We start from the raw sequence: 20,689 nt of genomic DNA, 5'->3' as shown, positions 1-20,689 counted from the left end.
AGGGCACCTCCTGGCACAAGTAAAGACCTGGGAAACCTCTTCTGCTCATTCTCACAGCCGAGGACCCATTTCAGAGAGAACAAATGCTCAGCCCCCAGGACTGCCAGCTCCTCCTCCACCTCCCTGCCCGCTCCCCCTGCCCCGAATCAGCCCTCTGCTGAGCAGCTTTGTCGGGTGGCTGCACACAGGGCAGGGAGAATTCCGTACTCCTGAGCACTCCCAGGTTCCTGGGAGGCACCAGAGCTCCTGATTCACTCCTGCAAGCCTGGGCTCACTCACACCTCCCTGTCCAGGCTGCAGCAAGCCCCACTCGAGTGCTAAAGCCCTTTTAAGAGCAGCTCTGGCGGCTCAGGATTCAGCCTGGAGGACATTTCCAGCAGCCTGTGGGTCTGGTCCCACCAGCCCTGCCTGCGTTTTGCTGCCGTGCTCACACCACGGCAGAGGTGCACGGGCAGAGCAGCGGCTGGGGATCAGCCCCAGCAGGCATTAACCGGGATAAGCAGGCTCCCTGTGCTGCTTTAGGGGAAATTTGGGAGGAAACCTCCCAATGGGGTCTCTTTGGGAAGCAAAGCGTCGCCCCAGGTCACACCCCGGGGTCACCAACACGCAGCTGGGCTGCCAGGGGCTGCCAGGGGCTGTTACCAAAGACTTTGAGGTGGATGGTGGCGTCGGCCTCGCCAGCCTTGTTCTCAGCGATGCAGATGTACTCGGCCTCGTCGCTCTTGTCCACCCTGTGGATGACCAGCTCGGAGCCATCGTAGTTGAAGCTGTATTTGTCCTCGTCCTCCACCTCCTCCACGGGTTCTCCATCCCTGGGGGCACAAAGCACACGGGGCTGTGGCGGCAGGAGCGACCCAAGGCTGGTTCATGCAGTCGTTACACCGCAGCTCCTCGTGCTGAGAGGGACCAGCACCTTCTCCTCTCCCCACGGGCTCCAGAGCTCCGCTTCAGACCAATTCCCAACCTTTCCTGCCCCAGGGCTCTTGGCAGCTGAACCTCTCACCTCCCGGCACACCGTGGAGCTGTCACCCCACCAAAGGCGGCTTCCTGCCACCAAGGCACCGCTCCAAGCTGCCATCAGCTTTCGATGTGTGCTCCTAACCCTCACCAAAGGCTACAGAATTCCAAGAACAGTGTCCCTGGAGTGGCAATCACTGCCTGACAGAGAAATGCAGGAAGCCGGGAGGGGACACAGCTGACCTGGGGAGCACTGAGGGAATTCCCTGCTTTGCTTTGCTTTATTAAACCGTTCTTATCTCAGCCAAGAGGATTTTTACCCTCAGATTCTCCTCGCTGGGTGGGCTCTGTGCTCCCTGCCTAACCCACAGCAGAAGGTGACTTCAGCCCCATCATTCCCATGAGAAAAACCACCCCACGCCACGAGAGCATTCCTGGCTTTCCAGGCCTGGGGGCAGCACGCCGAGCCCAGCAGGACAGAGCACACAGCCCCTTACTTGGTCCAGGTGACGGTGGGCTCGGGAAAGCCGTCGGCGTCACAGGCCAGCGTGACGGACTGGCTGAGGTTGGCCGTGGCGTTCACGGAGCTCTGCCTGGCACGCACCGAGGGAGGCACTGCGAGAGAGGGACAGAAGGTGTGAGCCACAGGGACGGCCCCAAACCCCGCCACCGTCACCTGCACGGCTTCATGCACGAGTCTGAGGCACGAGCAACGGCATCAGCACAGGGGAGAGAGGGCAGTGGGTGGGGAGACGCAAAAACACCTCAGTGCTGTGGCCGAAGCCACCGAGCTCAGCTCCTCACTCTAAGCTCCAGGTTTCTCAGCGTGTTTTTATCCTGTAAAACGCCCGAGTTTTCCTGGCAAACCCTCACTGCATTCCATGGGCACTTTTACTGGGCACAGCAGAGGAGGAGGATGGAGCGGGCGTGAGGCAGCCTGGGGCGAGGTGCTGCTCGGGGCCCCCAGCCCCTCACCGTTGACGATGACCTGGATGTCTTTGAAGTTGATCTCCCCACGGGCCAGGATCCTCCCCTCACACCTGTAGGTGCCCTCATCCGTCTTCTTGATGCCCCGGATCTGCAGGTAGTTGTTGGACAGGACGATGAACCGCACTGCAAAGGACAAGAGGAAGGGGAGCTCGCTCCAGCTTCTCCTCTCCTCGCCCCTTCTGGGCTTGCTGGGACAAAATCTCCCTCCCCACCGTGAAACGGAGATGCTGCTGTAGCTGGAACTGCTTCTGCCAAGGCAGAAACATCCGTGGAGAGCAGCCCACGGCTCTGGTGCTGTGCTCAGGGAGATGGAGAGATGAATGTTCTCACTGACACGTTCACATTGCATCACATGGGGCAGTTTGGGACTGATCCCTCCAGCCCAAGAGCTCCAGCCTCACTCCCTGTGTGCCAGCTGTGGGAAAGCTGCTCAGCCGGAGTCAGGGCCTCTGCCAGCCCCTCTGACCGTGGCAGTCTGGAGCATTTGGGAAGAAAGGGAAAAGTTCTCGCAAGGAGCCTTCAGCCCCTTTTCCTCTTAAAGGCTGGAGGCTGTCACAACTTCCAGCTTTTCTGTCTGATGGCACTTTTTTGATCTGTATTTTTTTTCCAGCAGCCCTTGGCCGATTCTGGTGCCAAAGCCTGATGGATGTTTCAGTGGGAACGTGACTGCCCTGTCACTGGCAAACCACAGCACCTGGGATAACTGAATTCACACCCCATGGCCTCATGTCAGGCACAAACTGCTTCTCCCGTCCCCTGTGACCACCAGCTTTCTGTGCGGGAGGGAGATGGACATCTGACCCCGCAATGGACAAGAACCAAGCCCTTACCATCCTTTTTTAGGATGACATCCCTGCCTTTGTGCTTCCAGATGATGGTGGGGGGCAGCGAGCTGACCACGTCACACACGATCACAGCGTCGTCCCCTTCCTTGAATTCCTGAGGGGTGGGAGCGTTCTTGAACATCAGCTTTTCTGGAAACAAGGAAAGGAGACGGTCACTGCAGCTGTCTCAGCACACCCGGAGCTGTGCTCCCACCTCCAGCCTGAGGGGAGCAGAGAAACCCCCAAATCCCCAGAGATCTCCTGTTCCCGGGGGAGGATAGAGGTGAATGTACTGCCCACAGCAGCCCCACTTCCAGCCACTCCGAATTACCTCTCTGAATAATGCCAGCAAGATGTGAGCTGGCACTGCCCAGCCTCCCAGCAGGCAGGGAGGAGCGGCTGGCAGGGCTCTGCTGGAGCAGCTGAAGGCTCACCGCAAAGCCCCGGGGCACGTGGGCCCCTCCTCACCCCACACTCGAGCTGTGTGTCACCCACGGCACCCTCGGGGCACGTGGGACTCTCCACCCCACACTCGAGCTGTGTGTCACCCACAGCACCCTCGGGGCACGTGGGCCTCTCTTCACCCCACACTCGAGCTGTGTGTCACCCACAGCACCCTCGGGGCACGTGGGACTCTCCACCCCACACTCGAGCTGTGTGTCACCCACAGCACCCTCGGGGCACGTGGGACTCTCCACCCCACACTCGAGCTGTGTGTCACCCACAGCACCCTCGGGGCACGTGGGCCTCTCTTCACCCCACACTCGAGCTGTGTGTCACCCACAGCACCCTCGGGGCACATGGGCCCCTCCTCACCCCACACTCGAGCTGTGTGTCACCCACAGCACCCTCGGGATATTTGGGACTCTTCACCCCACACTCGAGCTGTGTGTCACCCACAGCACCCTCGGGGCATTTGGGACTCTCCACCCCACACTCGAGCTGTGTGTCACCCACAGCACCTCCTCTCCTGCCTCCCCTGCCAGAAGCACCAGAATCTTTTCCTTCCAGCCCTTGCTCTGCTGCCTGTCAGAAGGATTTCAGTCATGGACGTGCTGGAGATGCCCTGACCACCCAATTCATCCTGATTCCCCCCCACGCCGAGAAAGCTGCATCTTAACACCCCCCTTCCTTTCACCCTCCTCCTTCCCCTTCCGACCCGTCCCTGGGAAGGTAAAACATGTCCCTCCCTAATCCTGCCCCACAAACGCGCCAGGAAAATGCCCGGGAGCCGCTGCCTTACGGAAGATCTTGACGTTGACGGTGGCCTCGGAGTCCCCCTCCTCCAGGCTGCTGACCACGCACTTGTAGATGCCGGCGTCGTCGATGTTGGCGTTGTAGATGGTGAGGGTGGAGGAGAAGTCATCGTTGCGCACCACCGAGATGCGCTGCTGGTTCGGGGTCAGCCGCTCCCCGTTCGGGGAGAACCACGAGATGTCCTTGAACTTGGCCTCCCCTGCCACTGCGGGGGGAGAAGGGGGCACGGTGAGGCGGCTCTGAGCGCCCCGGGAACGCGAACCCCAAATTCGACCCGCTGCTCACGGGCTCCGGCGGAGCCCACAGCGGCGAGCATCCGCTCAGCGGGGTGAGTTCCGCTCCGAGCTACGGAAACCTCAGCCACCACGCACCTTGGCATAAGAAGAACTTGGACTCTCCAACGCTGATCTCCCCCTGGCTTGGAACGATGTCCACTTGGAGCGCGGCTGGGAAGGGAAGGAGCACGGTTAGACCAGGGCTGCGTCTCCAGCAGAACAGCTCTGCCATCCTCGCAATCCCCACAGATCCCCGATTCAACACACGGTGCAGGGTGACACCTGTTTTCTGACCTGAATCGCTGGTTTTAAACACCAGAGGAGGGTTTTAAACACCAGAGGAAGGTTTCAAACAAGAGAAGAAAGTCTTAAACAAGAGAGGAGGGTTTTAAACACCAGAAGAAGGTTTCAAACACCAGAGGAAGGTTTCAAACACCAGAAGAAGGTTTCAAACACCAGAAGGTTTCAGACACCAGAGGAAGGTTTCAGACACCAGAGGAAGGACAGCACCCCTGCCCTCCCCATTCCCATTTACCAGCAGCCCCTCCCAGGCCCAGTGCCCTTTTCCCCCACCAACATCCCTGCCTCCTTCTTCATTGCATAAATTATGAGCCATTAGGCAGAAAATGTAATTGGATTCTGGCTCTCCTCCAGCTATAGCTTAATTCCACGGCAGATCTGTGGCCTAACAAGCCCGGGTCAAGTTGAATTTGAGGACGCCAAAATAGGTTTTCTTTGGAAAACACCCTCTGTGTTTTCATGTAGCGCACGAAAATCCGAAAATCTCTCTCCCAGAGCAGCTAATTTTACCTCCAGACCACAGAGGCATTACTTCAGCTGCCAAGCACACCTGGGGTTAGGAGAAACAAGCACTGCTTCAGAAATGAAAACCCGGCCACGTGTGCCAATGGCAACATTCCTGAAAGTGCTGGGGAAACATATGGATGGGGGGCGAGGCACTAAGCGTGGAGCTCCCACAGCTGAAGGAGCACTGCCTGCCCTCATTAGGAAAGCACGGGAATATCAGGATTTTCCGAGCACATTCCTCAGGCCAACAACCACCCTGACACAGCGCTTCCCTCCAGGAGAAGACTGGAAGCAATAATCGGAGCTGGGATAATCCCAGCAAGGTCCCTGCACCTGCCTGGTTCTCCTCCCTGGAGCTCAGCGGGCTGTCCTGATAAACGCTGCCATTCCAGCCCAAAACACCGGGATGCAGCCCCAAAACCCCAAATGCAGGCACGACTCAGCTGGAAGCAGAGCCTGGGAGCGCTGAGTGCCCCAGCCCTGGCCAGGGTCACACGGAGGGAGGGCTGTGTGTCCTGCAGGGATCCCAGAAAGGGGCACTACAGCACCCCTGGACCTCCTGAGGAATGGGAAGGAGCTTGGAACACCCGGCCACGAAAAGGCTTTGGGAGCAGCCCTCAGCCTGCCTCCTGCTCGGCGCTGGGATGGCTGGAGCTGGCTGGGATCTCAAACCCAGCCCCAATTCCCTCCTCTGTAAATGCAGCCCTGAGAGCTGCTGCCTGCTGGGAGGGCACAGGACGGGTTGTTAATGCCTCCCATTCCATCCTCAGGTGGTTTCTGGCGCATCCAAAGGCTCCGTGGAAAGCACTGACCTCTCCATCACCCGGAATTCAGCCTCTGGGCTACTCCTCACAGCTTCTGTGCCACATCAGCTGCACACAACAGCAGGAAACCACACAGCCAGGGAATATCTCGCTGGAAATACAGGCAGAAGGGCCAGGCAGGAGATCTGAGCCCAGGCAGCAACACCCAGCTCTCAGATTTTCCTGTTTCTTTTCGTATTTTTTCCAAGGGCTCAGCTCCTTCTGTGCTGGGTGGATTTCCAAGAGAATGAAACCTGGAAACCACCCCTGGGAAGACAGATCTTTCAGAAAGGAGAGGAAGAAGGACATCCCTGGTTCTGCCTCGTTCAGTCAGTGCTCCCTCTGCTCCCCCAGCTGCGAAGCCACCATTAAACCCATCATTAGTGGAGTAAGGAACAGCACTTCTGCAAAGGTTGTGCAGAGGGGCAGCAATTCCTTCACTGAACATCAGCACAGCCCCTTCCCAGCGTGAAGGAGGCACAGGGGGAACCTCCTGGGATGGTTCCTGACTCCAGAAAGGCAATTTCCAAACCCAGGAACTGCCACCAGACAGGAACTGTGACCCCCAGGACAAACAAACACTCTCCACAGCGGCCTGCAGCACGTTCAGCCCAGGAACAGGACGCTCAGGTGCCCTGAGGCTGATCCCAAGAGACAATTCCCTCCTTTTTCCATCGGGATTGGGAGCTCCCAGCGCTCACCTGGGCACAAACACACCCAGGGGAGTTATTACAGACACAAAACCGAGAAATCCCAACATTTCCGTTCTGCCGGACATGCTGAGGAGCAAAATTCTACCTGGCTTTTTTTTTTTTTTTTTTTTTTTTTCCCGGCTTCTCCTGGTGGTTCTTTGGAGGATTTTGGACAGGCTGTGGGGCTGCCCCAGCCCTGGTTTGCAAACACTTCTGAGGCTTTGTCCTACAGATCCCTGGAGATGAAAGGAGGGACAGAAGAGCCCAGCTGTGTTTGTCCAGCAGCTCCAGCCACAGAAACTGCAGGTAACTTCTGGAATTCGGCTGCGGGAGAAGCAAGCATCCCTCGGAACGAGTCCCTTGCAGCTCACCTGTCCTTATCTCACACCGGGGAGGGCTCGGGGTGTGCTGCCATTGTCACCTGGACAAACAGGTCCCCAGAACAATGGGCTGTGCCCGGGACCCCACAAACAATCGCTCCGCGCTCCTCAGCTTCCTCGCCCAGCCTGTGATCACGCTAACAAAGCCAGCGCTGCCGATTTTAATCGCTGTTTAATCGTTATTTTTGCTTTGCAGCCCAGGGAAATGGGGACTATTTTTTCCACTCTTCATTTAATAGACACTGCGAGCCCATTTGTATTCTGCTTCCAACTTCAAGCAATAAAGGCCTTTTTAGCATCACATAATAACTGCATTAAAAGGCCTCTTCATAATCACACAATAACACTTTTTATAGCTCTGCCCTCCCCCATATCTTTTATCTGGCTATAAAGTTCCCCAGCCCCCCAAAAGATGCTGAATAATTCCCCATTGATTAAAAAAAAAAAAAAACAACAAAAACACACACACACAAAAAAAAACCCAACAAATTTGCTAATCCAACTTCCTGTTCATCTGTAGTTCAATATAATTAGTTTTGCATCTCAACAAAAGAAATGAGCTCAAATGAAGGCGTGGTTTCGGTGACGGGAGGCAGTGTGTGTCCCGGCTGGGCTGAGGCCGAGGAGAAGGCAGGAGGCTGTACCTGGGCGGTGAACAACGTGCAGCACAGCAGAGTGGGGAAACTGCTGACTGCTGGGTCTGCGGCTGCCCAAATTCCAGGGGTGACACACCGGAAGCAGGAATATGAGGGCTCACACAGAAGGAATGTTTTTGAACAATAAATACACTCAGTTCTGGATTCACCGTGGGGTTCTATCCCCTCAGATAGATGGGAGCTCATCCCTTCCCATCCTCCCCTCCCTACAAATCCCCTGCTCCCTTACAGCCCCCAGCACTTCCCCAGTGACCTGAGAGGTCCCACTTTGAGCCCTGGAAGTAAAGACGCACCCAAATCCTCTTGGCCGCAGCTCAGAGCAGCACTGGGGTCACCCCGGGCTGGGATCCCCAGGGATGTGCCCTCGCTGCAGCTCCTGGGTCACCTCCCTGTCCCGCCGAGGGCTGAACTCACTTCTAAGGGCTCCTCCTGTCAGGCACCCCTCACTCTGAGCCCAGCAGGGAATTTGGGAGGGATTCGCCTCGGAGGGTGTCTCAGGAATCCCTGCGCTCCTGCCACAGCCAACGCAGGTAACCACACACCACCACAACACGTGAGTGAAAACCCCAAATCAAAAAAGAAATCAAAAATATCCGGGAGAACAAAGCCCGGCGTGGATGAATTCAGCTGTGACTGAACCCTTGGTTCCATTCTCACAGGCTGTACCTTTAATTTCGTTCATTTCCAGCAACGATCCACCAATTAAACTCGATTCCAGAAATAAAAACCATCGGGAAAGAAATATCTCCTGGATCTAATGGGCACAGCTCGTGGAGTAAGGGCGGGATTTGTAAAGCTTGTGAGAGAAGCAGATTACGGTGAAAGCCCTGAGGATTTAATACACAACAAAGGCTTAACAAGACAAAGACAAGGCTCCTGTACACGGTCACTTTATTAAAAATACGCTGACTGCTCAGGAGGAGGAGGCAGCAGCTGGGATTGATCCCAGCTGGGCTGCAGATCCAATTCCTCCCCCGTCTCCATGGCAACCACTCCCTAAATCTGCCAGGGCTTGGAGGAGGGGATTGCCGGCTCCTTTGGGGAATATCAGGCGGGCAGGGAGCGGCGGCTCCGCACGGCCCAGAGCCACCTCCAGGGCAGGGACGGCCCGAAATAAAGCCAGCAAAGCCCAGCTGGACGCAGGGATGCTCCTCACCCTGCTCCCGGATGCGCCAGAGGGAGCATCCCCTGCCCTGCGCCGTCCCAGCCCCAATTCCAACCCCGCGGGGCTCCGGGGAAGGGCTCGGCATCCCGGAGCCGGGCGAGCTCCGGTGCTGGGCACAGCTCTGCCCCCAGCCACCCTCCAGCCTGCTCTGCCCGCCGCAGGGCACGAAAATCCCCGTTTCCAGCAGCAGCCGGGGGATGCGGGGCGGCGGCGGCAGGGTCACTGCTGGAAGGAAAGCAGATTCCCGAGAGAACACGGTTCCAATCGTTCCGTGAAACAGCACAGCCCGGGCAGCGAGGAACCCCTCTGCCCTCTGGGTCTCGCCCAACACACCCTCCAAGGGACAGGGGGGCTCTGCCAGCCAAAATCCACCCGCGCCCGTCCATCTCTGCCCCCTCGCAGGTCACATTTCCAGGGAAAGACGCGCGTGGCCAACCGGCTGGAACCGCGGGCTGCTGTGGCAGCACGAAAACGCAGGCAGGGAATTCAGAGAGGTCTCTCCTCTGCTTCCTTTCAGCCGGAGTTATTCTGCTTCTGAACAAAGTGACATGGCCGGGCTGACGCGGGGAATCCGTGCTGGGAAAAGGGAATAATCCCAATTACGGCCACGCTGTGACCCCATCCTTTCCACGTACAAGATCTGCTCACAGGCGCTTTTAATTTTTAAATGACCACGAGGCGCACCAAAAAACGATGCTATGAACACCTTTTCCTACAGAAATTTATGAATCACAGTAAAACTTCCCGGACATCTCGGTATTTTTACATGGAACGCAATTTTATGCCTCTTTTGATGACATTGTTGATAAAAGCTTTTTATTGCTATGGATCATAAAACTAATAGCCCTATTTACCACAGCAAATATTTTCATTTACCTGAGGCAGGGTAAGTCAGGATTCTTTATGGAGCCATTAAATCAGAGTATGGACAATTTTAATTAAAAACCAAGCAAGTTACAATCTTCTGCTGAGACAGAAACCTGGGTGGGCGACGCTGCGTTGTGGGAAGAACCCGGAGAAGACGAGAAAACCAGGATTTGTAAAAGCTCAGGATTCAGGGCTAATCTTGCAGCAGCTGGTTTGTCCTGGCGGTGTGCTGAGCAGCACAAACTGCATCCTTCAGGGGAGCACAGAATTCCGGCATTTGTCGGGCAGGGAGCTGCAGGGAGCTGTTTTCAGCAGTGGTTAAAGCCGAACCAGCTGCAAAGCCCGAAATTCCGTATTTTCTGCACAGGAATTGTCAACTCCAGTGGAGCATTCACCGCAGGTTCGCTCCAGGAAGGCACATCCCATGTTCCAGCACATTCATCCCATCCCACACCGCAGAACAATTCCTCCCTTTGCCTATCACAGCTTCCTGCTGGAATTCTCAGGAGGAGAACAAACCTCTCTCTTCTATTTCAGCTAAAAGGGAGAGGAGAGAAAACACGGAATGCAGATTTTATCTCTTTTCTCTGCTCCCAAAGAGGTCAGACCACGCAGAAGCCAAGCCCTGGCGCTCTCAGCTGCTGCTGCTGAAGCACCATGAGGTGTAAACGCACAGAAGTGGATTTTGGTCTCACTGCTCGAGCAGCAGGTGGAAGTTTCTGGTCGGAGATGGAGGACCCACCTCCAAGGCACCCAGGCTGTGGTTTTGAGGTGTTCTGCACCTAAAAGGGACTTCTAAAGCTCATCCAGCTCCACCTTCCACTATCCCAGGCTGCTCCAAGCCCTGTGCAACCTGGCCTTGGACACCTCCAGGGGAAGCCACAGCTTCTCCTCCTGGGAAGGATTTATTCCCAATATCCCACCCAACCATGGGATACTGGGAATAAAACATCAAATATTCCACCTGCATTGCAGAGAGTTACGGCCTCTCGTGAATTGTGGCTCTCCAAAGTGCTTTGGAGAGACTGCTGGAGATTTTAGTAGTTTAAATTCGTATCTGGAGCCGTCTTCTGCCAAGTGCAAAGTGTCAGAAATCAATAGTTTATTTAATGTCCCCATTAATCTTTCATAGCTGGTGGGACCTGGGAATTCTGTGGTAGCTGAGTATCACTGGATAGTTTAGACTGAGCTGAAAATCACAGGCTCAGCCTGGCTCCTCCGTGAGAAACAGGAATTACCAACGCTGCCTTACACTACGATTAAACAGCCTCATTCTTCCTTGACATGCTGAGGTGAAGAAGGAAGTTCATTAATAAATTAATTGACATTAAAAAACATGGGGAGGCTGCACTAAACAAAGCCACATGGGGAGAGCAGAAGGCACGGGGAGGCGGAAGAACAGGAGCATGCGCCAGTATTTATCATTTTTATTGGTATTTAGACAAGCCTTCAGTGCTGATGAGCAAAACCACCTTAGCCCACGGCCAAAGCCCTGTCACAGGGCAAACCACGAAGATGTTCCTGGGAATTTGGCGACTTGCTAAAAACATCAGTGCCTCTGGAAACACCACTGGAATTTGTGGGCAAATTTTCGAGTGTGTGTTAAGTGCAAGACCTTCCGCAAGCCCCACGCTGAGAGAACCTCCAGAACATCACCAGGACCATCAGAATCATTAACAGCATCCATGGAATAAAAACTGAAACATTATTATCCTGAAAACAGAAGGCAAAAGCCTGGGAAGAATAACGTGCTAATACACTGCCCTATTTGCTCAGCAAGCATAGGAAGCAAAAATCCCTCCAGGCAAGGGAGAACCGAGCTTGCTTACTGCTCTCTGCTGCTCAGCACTCTTTCAACTCTCTGGCTGGCAGCACAAAGCCAAGGTAAAGGCAATAAATCAGAGCCCCCCCTCATCCAGCCACCCCAACGCACAGAACAGGAAGAGTTTACACAACCCCAAATTTAGACGTCATTTACAGCTCCAGAAGCTCAAAAATAGGTGATGCCGAGGAAGAAACAAAAAGAATCCGAACCCAGGCAGGGTATCCAAAGGGCCTAAGCATCAGCTGTGACTGACAGGATAAACACTCCCCAGATTGCCAGGAGCCGAGAAAAGGCTTCATCCACGCTCCTGTGGGAAGTCTCCTGGAAACCCAGGGAGAATTCAGCCCGGCAAACACGAGAAATTTAATCACTGCAACTCATAAGTTATGCAAGGCAGACAAAGAACGTTTCAGCTGAGCATTTGTGCCCCAAAATCTAAAAAAACTGTCAGGAGTTCAGCTCTGAACCTCTCCTAGTCTGTACAAGCAAGACACAAATAACTCACTCCTACTTGCAAGAATTTACTCCAGGACCTGCAAGAATTTACTCCATGTAAGCACCAAAAGAGATCCTCCAGTGAACTCCAAACACAACTGGATTTTCACACCTCTCCTTATGAGCAAAGCACAGGATAGAGGGAAAATTGAGGAAAAAGGAAGCAGACTCCTGCTGCTGCTGGGTGCTTGATGTGACACTGCTTTTGAAATGAACCCTGCAAAAACCCCAATAAAATAAAGGAGGCACACACAGAGATTCATCATCTCCCCACAGATCCGAACACACGGGGCACAAATAGGGCTCAGAGCTGGTTCCTTTATTCCTTTAGTGCCACATTCTGATTCCCATCTCCTCAGTGCTCTGGCCTCTCTGGGTCTGACTGAAGTCAGAGCAGTGGCCTCAGGCCCCACGTGCTCAGCATGTTTAATTTATGCTGCACACAGAGAACACCCCATCAGAAGGAACCCTCCAGGAGGGAAATAACGGGTGCAGGCTGTAAATCCAGAGAGCACAGCCCAAGCCACGGCTCATCACTGCCACGACCAAGAGGCCGCCGGTATTAAAGCCATAAAGGCTTTTAATCTGTGCTAAAACCACTGCGACTCCACCAAGAGGAACGACCAAAATGCAAGCACGAATCTGCAATCCCGGGCAAGCACGACCAGCCTGGGCGAGCCACACACGTCAATCCAGCACTTTGCTTTTCTCCCAGCTTTGCACTCTGCTGCAATTCCAATTCTTTTCTGTCTCCTCCAGAACTTCTCCTCACAGGAGGGAGATGCCAGAACAGTTTGATCCAACCGCTGACAGAAAAAGCTTGAAATTACTGGCGCTACAATTAACCAGAAAAAAAACCTAATAAAATTGAGTGTTAACCACGACTTTTAGAATATTGGGGCATAAATTAAAGGTCCAAGGCAGGATTTCTCTAATGAAGTTTTTCTCCTTCAGCTTCCATGAAGAAGCTCAACCCCCAGCTCCTCATTTGGATGTACAAATGGCCAGCACTGGGCACCGACACCTCGTGTCTGGAGATTTCTGGTGCCTGCTCTGCAGGCTCAGCTCCCAGCCCCTGCTATTGCGATGTGCTCGCTGAGCAGGGACTGTCACTGGGGATTACCTGCAAGCGCAGCTAAGCCCTTCAGGGGAGGGGCTGCTTGCTGTAAAGAGCTTTTTGCAGCAGGCTCCTGCTCGGTGGCACCTGCGGGGCAGGGATGAGCCAGGGGCAGTACCTGGGCTCCAGGAGCAGCTTTGGAAATAGAGGCAGGCAAGGTTAATCCCCGGGATAATGAATATCCAGGGACAGACTGCACCTGACCTCTCTTTGCTAGTGGCTGGGAGTGCTCCATGAGGCCTGAGGATTTCCATCTCCTGCAGCTGCCTCGTGTGCGTGGATCTCCCTCATTCTACGCAGGGATCTCCTGCATTCTGGCAGCACCACCGCTGCAGGCACAGGGTGGGATTGCTGCGGCGTCCTGCAGGGCCAGGAGCTGCCCTTGGTGACCTGAGCCCCTTCCAGCTCAGGGATGACTTTTGCTCAGGGTCACAAGTCCCAAAATCTCGAGATGACTTTGACACCGATGCGTTTGACCGATGCTGGTAACAGTTATCTCATGTAATCAGGTTCACCATGTTTTCCTGGTACTTACAATGTTTTAACTGGAATTACGGTGTAAGGACTGCTCACTGAAAGGCAGCAGGAAGGGAAGGAGATGCTCAGTGATGTGTGAGGGCAAAGACCTTTAAAGCACCTGAGGATTCTTGCTGAATTCCTCCCCTCCCACACCCCCCGCTCCTCTCCAGGGTTGTGAATTGACAGCACAAGAACAGCAGCACTGTTCTGGAATACAGAAAATGGCCAGAAAAGGCAGCAGCAGTGACAGAAATGTCCTCTGAGAGTAGCAGCGGAACGAAAACGTCCCCAGAATGACAACCCCAAAGCCAGCCACACGGCAGGGATCGATGCAGGAGCTGTGCTGAGAGGACAAACCCAGGAGTCACTGCGTGGCCACAGCTCCTGCGCCGCCACAAACCCTCCCGGAGTCACCACCATTAATTGCTCTTTACTTTAAAACATCCCCAGGGAGCAGTGAGATGCACAACTGAGCGTCCCAGATACAACATCCTGCTTTCACCTCCACCACCGACAGCCTGTATTGGTTCTCGCAGCCCAAATCCCAGCCCTGCATTTCCCAACCTCATCCACACCCAGGGCTGGGCAAAGAACCAGGAACACGAGGGGAAAATGAACACACAGCAAACTCTCCCCATCGTTTCAGGCTGAATAAAAGAGAATTTGATCAGAACAAAAGTTAATTTGGGACTGCACAACATTGCCCATCGACAAATGTGTGCACAGGCAGCATGAAACCAGCCACGGTAGAAGGTTCTGGATGGGAAGACACTGGAACATCTTCTTCCCAACAATTTCCATTAAATAATAAATAATAAATTGCGTTCCTCAGCATCTACAGTCCTTGGGTTGTTTGCAAGGTCCTTTTCTCATCAGCTCCCAAAAAACCAGAGTTCAGGATGTCACCTTTTCCCTGAGAAAACCTGGCTATAAAAACCCTGCCCTATCAACACAGAGCAGGAAAAATACCCCACACAAATCAAAACCGACTGAGTTTATTTGACTGAATGAACAGTAAAAGGTAAATGGAGTTTTTTCTGATTTACAATAAAAACAACACTGGTGGAAACTGGGGCAAAAAAGGCCGGAAAGGACAAAGAGCAAATCTAGATTTTGGCTGCAGAAGAAAATCTTGACGGGATGAGCAATGTCCCTGACATTCTTTAGTAGCAATAAAAGTGGAGAACTGAACATTCCTTAGAGAAAAATCAAAAGGAAAACGTCTTCAGACCTCCTCCCTTCATCCCCTGCCCACCAAGCACTTGAAATAATCCTTTGTAACCGTCCATGAAAACTGGGATTCCTGCCAGTTTCCTGAATTACACACGGATGGGGTTTTTTCCCCTCCTGAACCATGTATTTTAAGGTCAGAAAGCACCACTCTGCTTAGCTGCTCCTTCAAAGGATCCAGAAAGGAATAAAGGCAGAACCTGCCAGGAATGGCTCAGTTCAGCCCCAATATTCACTGTGGCTAATCAGGATTCTGATAGATCAGGACAGCCAAGAAATCACCTTAATTGCAGTGAAATGAACCCAAATTTCCTTGTGCCTACAAGTCAGGCACTCAGTCCAAGAGGATTCAAATTAAGTTCTCCAAAAATCCAAGCGCAGACTCCTCCATTCCACACGGAGCCAGGAATTGTCCCTGCCCTCAAGGACAGGCGTGTTTTCCACTCCAATTCAGGAAGGGCTTGGACTCAGTCAGACAACACAAGGTTAATGGCCATGGAAGGGCAAAAAGGACTTTGTGTTCCCATCTGCCAGGATGCCTCACGAGGAAGAAAGAAATGACATCAAAGCTAGCTCAGCGAATTGAAAAGCAGTATTTATTTTATTTATCTTCTGCTGCTGAAAGCAACAAGTCTGAGAGATGCCCACGTCCATCAGAATGCCTGGAAGACATCAAGGTCCACAAAATTCCAGCTCAACCATGGAGGAATTATTTGGGTGGAACCCTCCTGGTTCTGACATTTCTGTCAGGAGCTGCAGTTGCCCAGCTCTGCCCCTGCTATTTCTGCATCTCTGGGAGGGATTTCTCCTGCCACTAACAACTGCTTGCCCTGCTGGAATGAAGACCACAGCGGGGCTGGGAAGCTCTGTCCCAGCCTGGAGGGGTTTATTTTTGTACTCCTGGATCCCACAATGAAATCCCATGAACGTGGCCCCTCCCCAGGAGGAAAAGGCAGCTCGGACAGGCTGCGAGAAACACGAGCACAATGCAGGCCACAGAGGTAAAATACTCAATATTCAACATTCCTCATCCCAGAGTCACTGGATGGGAAAGAAAAGCTTGTCCACTCATCCCAAAGTGCTCCTGTTCCGCTTGGGTCAGTCCGAAATGGAAACCCAGCCCGGGAGCTTCCAAAGCACAAGGCAGAGCCGGCACCAACAGCAAATAATGGCCTCAGTGTGGGCATGGTGACCCCAAAAATGCCACAGCAGATTCCTGTGGAACACTGCAAACAGATCAACTTCTGCAATACCAGGGACAAAAGGGGGAAAACCCAGCCCAGCCCAGCTGGAATTCAGCACTACCCTCCTTGCTGGATCTGCTGTTCACTCTTTGCTGGGATCAGAAATGTGGGAGAGGTCCTTGCTCCACTCCCCACATCCCACTCAGAGAGTTTCAGCATTTCTTCGTACCACCCCACAACCCACCAAAATGCCTTCTAATTTCCTGACAGCAAAATTACCCCAGTTCCTCCAAACAAACTCGACTTGGTCACTAACTCATCATTACCAAGGGGTGGTTTTGGGTTTGAAGCCCTCCCTTTCCTGCACCCACAGGGTGAGCATTCAAAAAAAACATCCCTGGAAGTGTCCAAGGCCAGGCTGGACAGGGCTGGGAGCAGCCTGGGACAGGGGAAGGTGTCCCTGTCCATGGCAGGGGGTGGATGGGATGGGATTTAAGGTCCCTTCCAGCCCAAATCCTTCATCAATCCCATGATTTTCACCCCAGATTCGCAGACTGCCAGCTCCCAGTCGTACAGGCCCTCAAACGGAATGCACAAACGGAAAGGGAAATAAATCCCTTCCTCAGCCCTTTGAGGGTCATTTTCCACTTCTCACTCAGCATCCACCAGGGTGTCCAACCTTCCTGCAGATGCCACTCACTGAAAAATCCCCAAGGATGATAATGGGGATCTTTCCCTGCCATGGGGACAGAAGCACTGGCTCCCCTGATCCCTGCAGCTCCAGACTCCAATCCGGGATCCCATGGAGAGGGATTTCCCCCCAGACACGTCCAGCAGGGCCCAGCGAGGGGCAAGGAGGGTCTGGGGAATGCCTGGCCCCTCTGCAGGGCAGGGCTGTGCTGGCAGCAGGACGGAATTGGTGGCACTGCAATTAAACACAAAACAGCTAACACACCACAGGGGTCACCACGACTTTCAGAATATTGGGGCAGAAATTAAAGGTCCAAGGCAGGATTTCTCTAATGAAGTTCTTCTCCTTCAGCTTCCATGAAGAAGCTCAACCCCCAGCTCCTCATTTGGATGTACAAATGGCCAACACTGGGCACCGACACCTCGTGTCTGGAGATTTTTGGTGCCTGCTCTGCAGGCTCAGCTCCCAGCCCCTGCTATTGAGATGTGCTCCCTAATTCCCAGGGAAAGAAGGGAGCTGGATCCCAGGAACGAGCTCTGCTGGATGTTTTCCGTACACATACATCACTAATCCTTGGAGCCTGCTCATGCTGCCCCAGTGCTGTTTCAGGTGTACAACAAAGCTTTGCTGGAAATGAGCTGCATCCTCCAGAAAAATCAGGAATGTGGAGCAGGAGATGCAGTTACGTCCTGAGAGTTACAGATCTGTGCTGCCTCATTTTCACTCCCCATGATGATCTACAAATTCCCCAAATTCAAAGTGGTTACTGTAGTCAAGCATCTTTCTTTTGAAATTATCCATCTTTTTTTTTTTTTTTTTTTTTTAACATTCCTTCATTTAAAATCTTTGCTCTTTCATCTCTAAGGAGAAAAGGTAGTGCAGGGAAATGTTAGGCTCAAAATAATTCCACGTAACAGCCCCCCGAACCACGAGCGAAGCAGAGCGAAGGGAATTCGCACAAAGGAGGCAAAACCAGGACACTTAAATGAAAGGACGGCACAAAACCTGCACAGAATCTTCTGTGCCACCTTGCATTGATGAAACACCACTAAATGATTTATCCAGCCGTGCGTGGGGCTGAGCGGCAGCGCGAAGCGCAGCCCGGGCGATGCCCAGAGCCCTTCCCTTCCCCAGGCACAACAAAGGCAATAAAACAGCTCAATTCCAGCCCGGATTAAAGCAGGGACTCAGGTAAGGGAAGGAGCTGCCCCGGGAAGAGGAGCAAAGCGCTCTCATTGGGATGTTAATGAATGCAGCATCATTAACACCAAATGGCTGCAGAGTTAAACACGCCATCTCCGAACCCAGCCAAGCAAGTTAATGGTTGCATCAAACAACGAGGTCAAACCCTTCCCCTGCCCCAGTTATTAAAATGGGAATTCTTGTTGTTATAGGATGGCATTAAAAGGAATTTACTGGCGCTTTTATGTTTTACATTCACTCGTGCGGTGCTACAGTTATTCAAAGTATTTGGCACGCCGGGTTTACAGCCACAAAGGGCGTTTTGTTTCTGCCGGAGCGAAGGACAAGAGAGACAAGGGCAGATAAAAATAAGAGGAAGAAAAGGAGACAGAAGATGACAGAGCAACGCAACTGCAGCGCCACAACCAAGGGAGCGCCACACTGAAAATTTGAGTGGAAAAACTTCTTAAAACAAAGGCAAGCGCCACAGAGCGCGGTAAGCAGAAGGGTTTCAGTGCCAAGGGTAACTCCAGCACTTTTCAGTGAGTTTGTGCTGCGTGCCAAGCATAATAAACAGCAGCGAGCCAGAGGGACATTTTCAGCAGCCCCCTGTGCCTCCTCTGTCCTGACCCACCGCACCACGTTTCACACCGAGACTCTGCAAAAAACCTGCATCTTCGTCTTTTATTGGGGAGCTAATCTGGCTAAAGGCAGGGTAAAACACCAGCAAAGCAATGTCACGCTCCGGGCTGGGAGCTGCGTCCGACACGAACTCAACCATGATTAAAGGAAAGGAATCAATTCCTTTTCTCCCCATCCCAGTTTTTGACCTTTTCTTTCCTTCTTGTGGAAGTCCTTGTCCTGAGCTGAATTTCTATTTCCTGCAGTAAAACAGCTCCTGGGGGAGGCACCCACGGGATCCCTCACAGCCGGGCTGAGCGGCGCAGACAGTCACCAATTAACCAAGTTTTAATGCGATTTCTATCACATTCCCACCGGGGACTGCTAGCAGCCCGGCCTTCCCCCTCCGCCACCTGCTAGGGAAAAGGGAGATCCCCATGGAAGGAGGAAAATAAAACCACAAAAAACAGGAGGAACAGAGGAAACTCCAGACCCCAGCGGGCAGCCCTGGCAGCCGCACTCTCCTCACAACAACACGGACCAGAATATCTCAAGTGAGAAAAGACTCCTGGGCTTTCCACAGAAACAATTTTGGGAGAAATGCTGCCCGAGGAGGAGGTGGCGGCAGGGGTGGAAGAAGCCCCAGACTGTGATACCCCACAAACCTCCTGCCAAATCCACCTCGGAAATCAGATTTTTCTGCAAGAAGCCTGACAGGACCCAGTATGTGTTTTCATTAACAAGCCAAATTCTGTGCAGTGCTCGGTGCTTTTGGGCACCATCTGCATTGCAGGGTTTCTTCTGTGCTTCACCAGTGTCCTTACGAAAAACAACGGGCTTTTGGAGCGTTGTTTGCAGTAAAAGAGAATAAAAGAGAATCGCACGCCCCCCTCGAATTAAACGGCATGAAAACACCCTGAAAATACCTGGGATTTCATAAAAAGTTCTGGCTGCAAAGAGAAAAACCTGAACGCGTTTTAACTTCCACCGGGGTCCATCCAAAATTACATCAATGCGAAGAGCCAGGGGACAGCAGGCGCACCCCGAAAATGCCCCAGGGGAAGGACGGAGCAAGCTGCAGGTCCCTCGTCTGCGTGGATAAAGGTCTAAAGCAGCTCTGAAAAACCTCTGCCCCGGGAGCAGGGATGGTTTGGGGAACGGAGCTCAAACCCCCTCAGTCTGGGGAGGAAAAATTCTTATTTCCCAAGAATGCCGAGCAGCAAGAGCGTCCCCAGGCCTCCCCACTGCGCAGCCTCCTAAGGAAATCTGAAAGAGCTCCATGCGTTGGTTAATGGGAATAAATAAATCTGTGCCATTTCTTCACTGGATGAAAAGCCAGGGGTAAAAAAAAAAAAAAAACAACCAACCAAACAAAAAAAACCCTGTAAGAGGCAAAGCAAAGGTGCCCAGCACAGGCACTGGGAGCTGGGTGACACCAGCCCAGCCCTCACAGGATGTTTGCACAACTAAAGCACCCACGGGAGGCACAAAAACATTCTCCCCTCAAAAAACAAAAAAAGGGGGGGGGGGGGGAAGAAAAAAAAAAAAAAAGGAAAAAAATGGGGGGAATGGGAAAAAATGAAAAAAAAGTAAAAGAAAAACAAAAGGAAAAAAAAAAAAAGGAGGGGGAAAAAGGGGGAAAAAAGAAAAAAAGGGGAAAAAAAAAAAAAAAAAAGCTGGGCTGGCTGTAAATGAGAGCGCTCAGGCACTCAGGTCACTGCAGTAAATCACAGCCCTTAATTTCATGTGAAAGGAGGGAATGTTAGACGACCACAGGACCCTCAAAGAGGCCTTTGTTAGGAGGGAGCCCTGTGCATAAATACATTTCAGAAGCCTGGAGAAAGGAGGCTTAGAAAGGAAAATGCCTCTGGATTTTTTGGCCTTGTTTTATCACCTTTCAGAGGATAAAGAAGCTGAAAATCAAGAAGAGCGACAAGTGACAATTAACCTATTAGCACAGGCGAGGAACCATTTCGCTTGCACGGTTTCAGCGGCAAAGAGCTGCTCCAAAGGGCTCTGCTGCACCTTGGAGGCCGCCAGGACTCAGGAAAAAAAGCAGGAATCGGGAGTTATCCACCCTTCATCGTTCCTGCAGATCCCACCATCACCAGTGACATGGATCATCGGCTAAAATTCATCAGCCCGCCCGATA

General features: G+C 52.8%; 1 protein-coding gene across 11 annotated transcripts in view; it reads right to left on the bottom strand.

Moving 5' to 3' along the window:
• The window catches only part of NCAM1 (neural cell adhesion molecule 1), an 87,037-nt gene that overhangs the window by 40,416 nt on the left and 25,932 nt on the right, over positions 1 to 20,689 (bottom strand). For all 11 annotated transcript variants that reach the window (XM_040084942.1, XM_040084944.1, XM_058423366.1 and 8 more), the window contains exons 2-7: positions 4,400 to 4,474; positions 4,015 to 4,233; positions 2,778 to 2,921; positions 1,933 to 2,070; positions 1,455 to 1,572; positions 643 to 812 (exon numbers count right to left, since the gene is read on the bottom strand). In XM_040084942.1, coding sequence (XP_039940876.1) covers positions 643 to 812; positions 1,455 to 1,572; positions 1,933 to 2,070; positions 2,778 to 2,921; positions 4,015 to 4,233; positions 4,400 to 4,474 — 864 coding nt within the window. The remainder of the gene's footprint in view (positions 1 to 642; positions 813 to 1,454; positions 1,573 to 1,932; positions 2,071 to 2,777; positions 2,922 to 4,014; positions 4,234 to 4,399; positions 4,475 to 20,689) is intronic.

Source organism: Hirundo rustica, chromosome 23, assembly GCF_015227805.2.
Source record: "Hirundo rustica isolate bHirRus1 chromosome 23, bHirRus1.pri.v3, whole genome shotgun sequence".
NCBI classification, from domain to species: Eukaryota; Metazoa; Chordata; class Aves; order Passeriformes; family Hirundinidae; genus Hirundo; species Hirundo rustica.
Note: the sequence above shows the minus strand (reverse complement) of the source record. Positions and strands in the feature narration are given on the sequence as shown.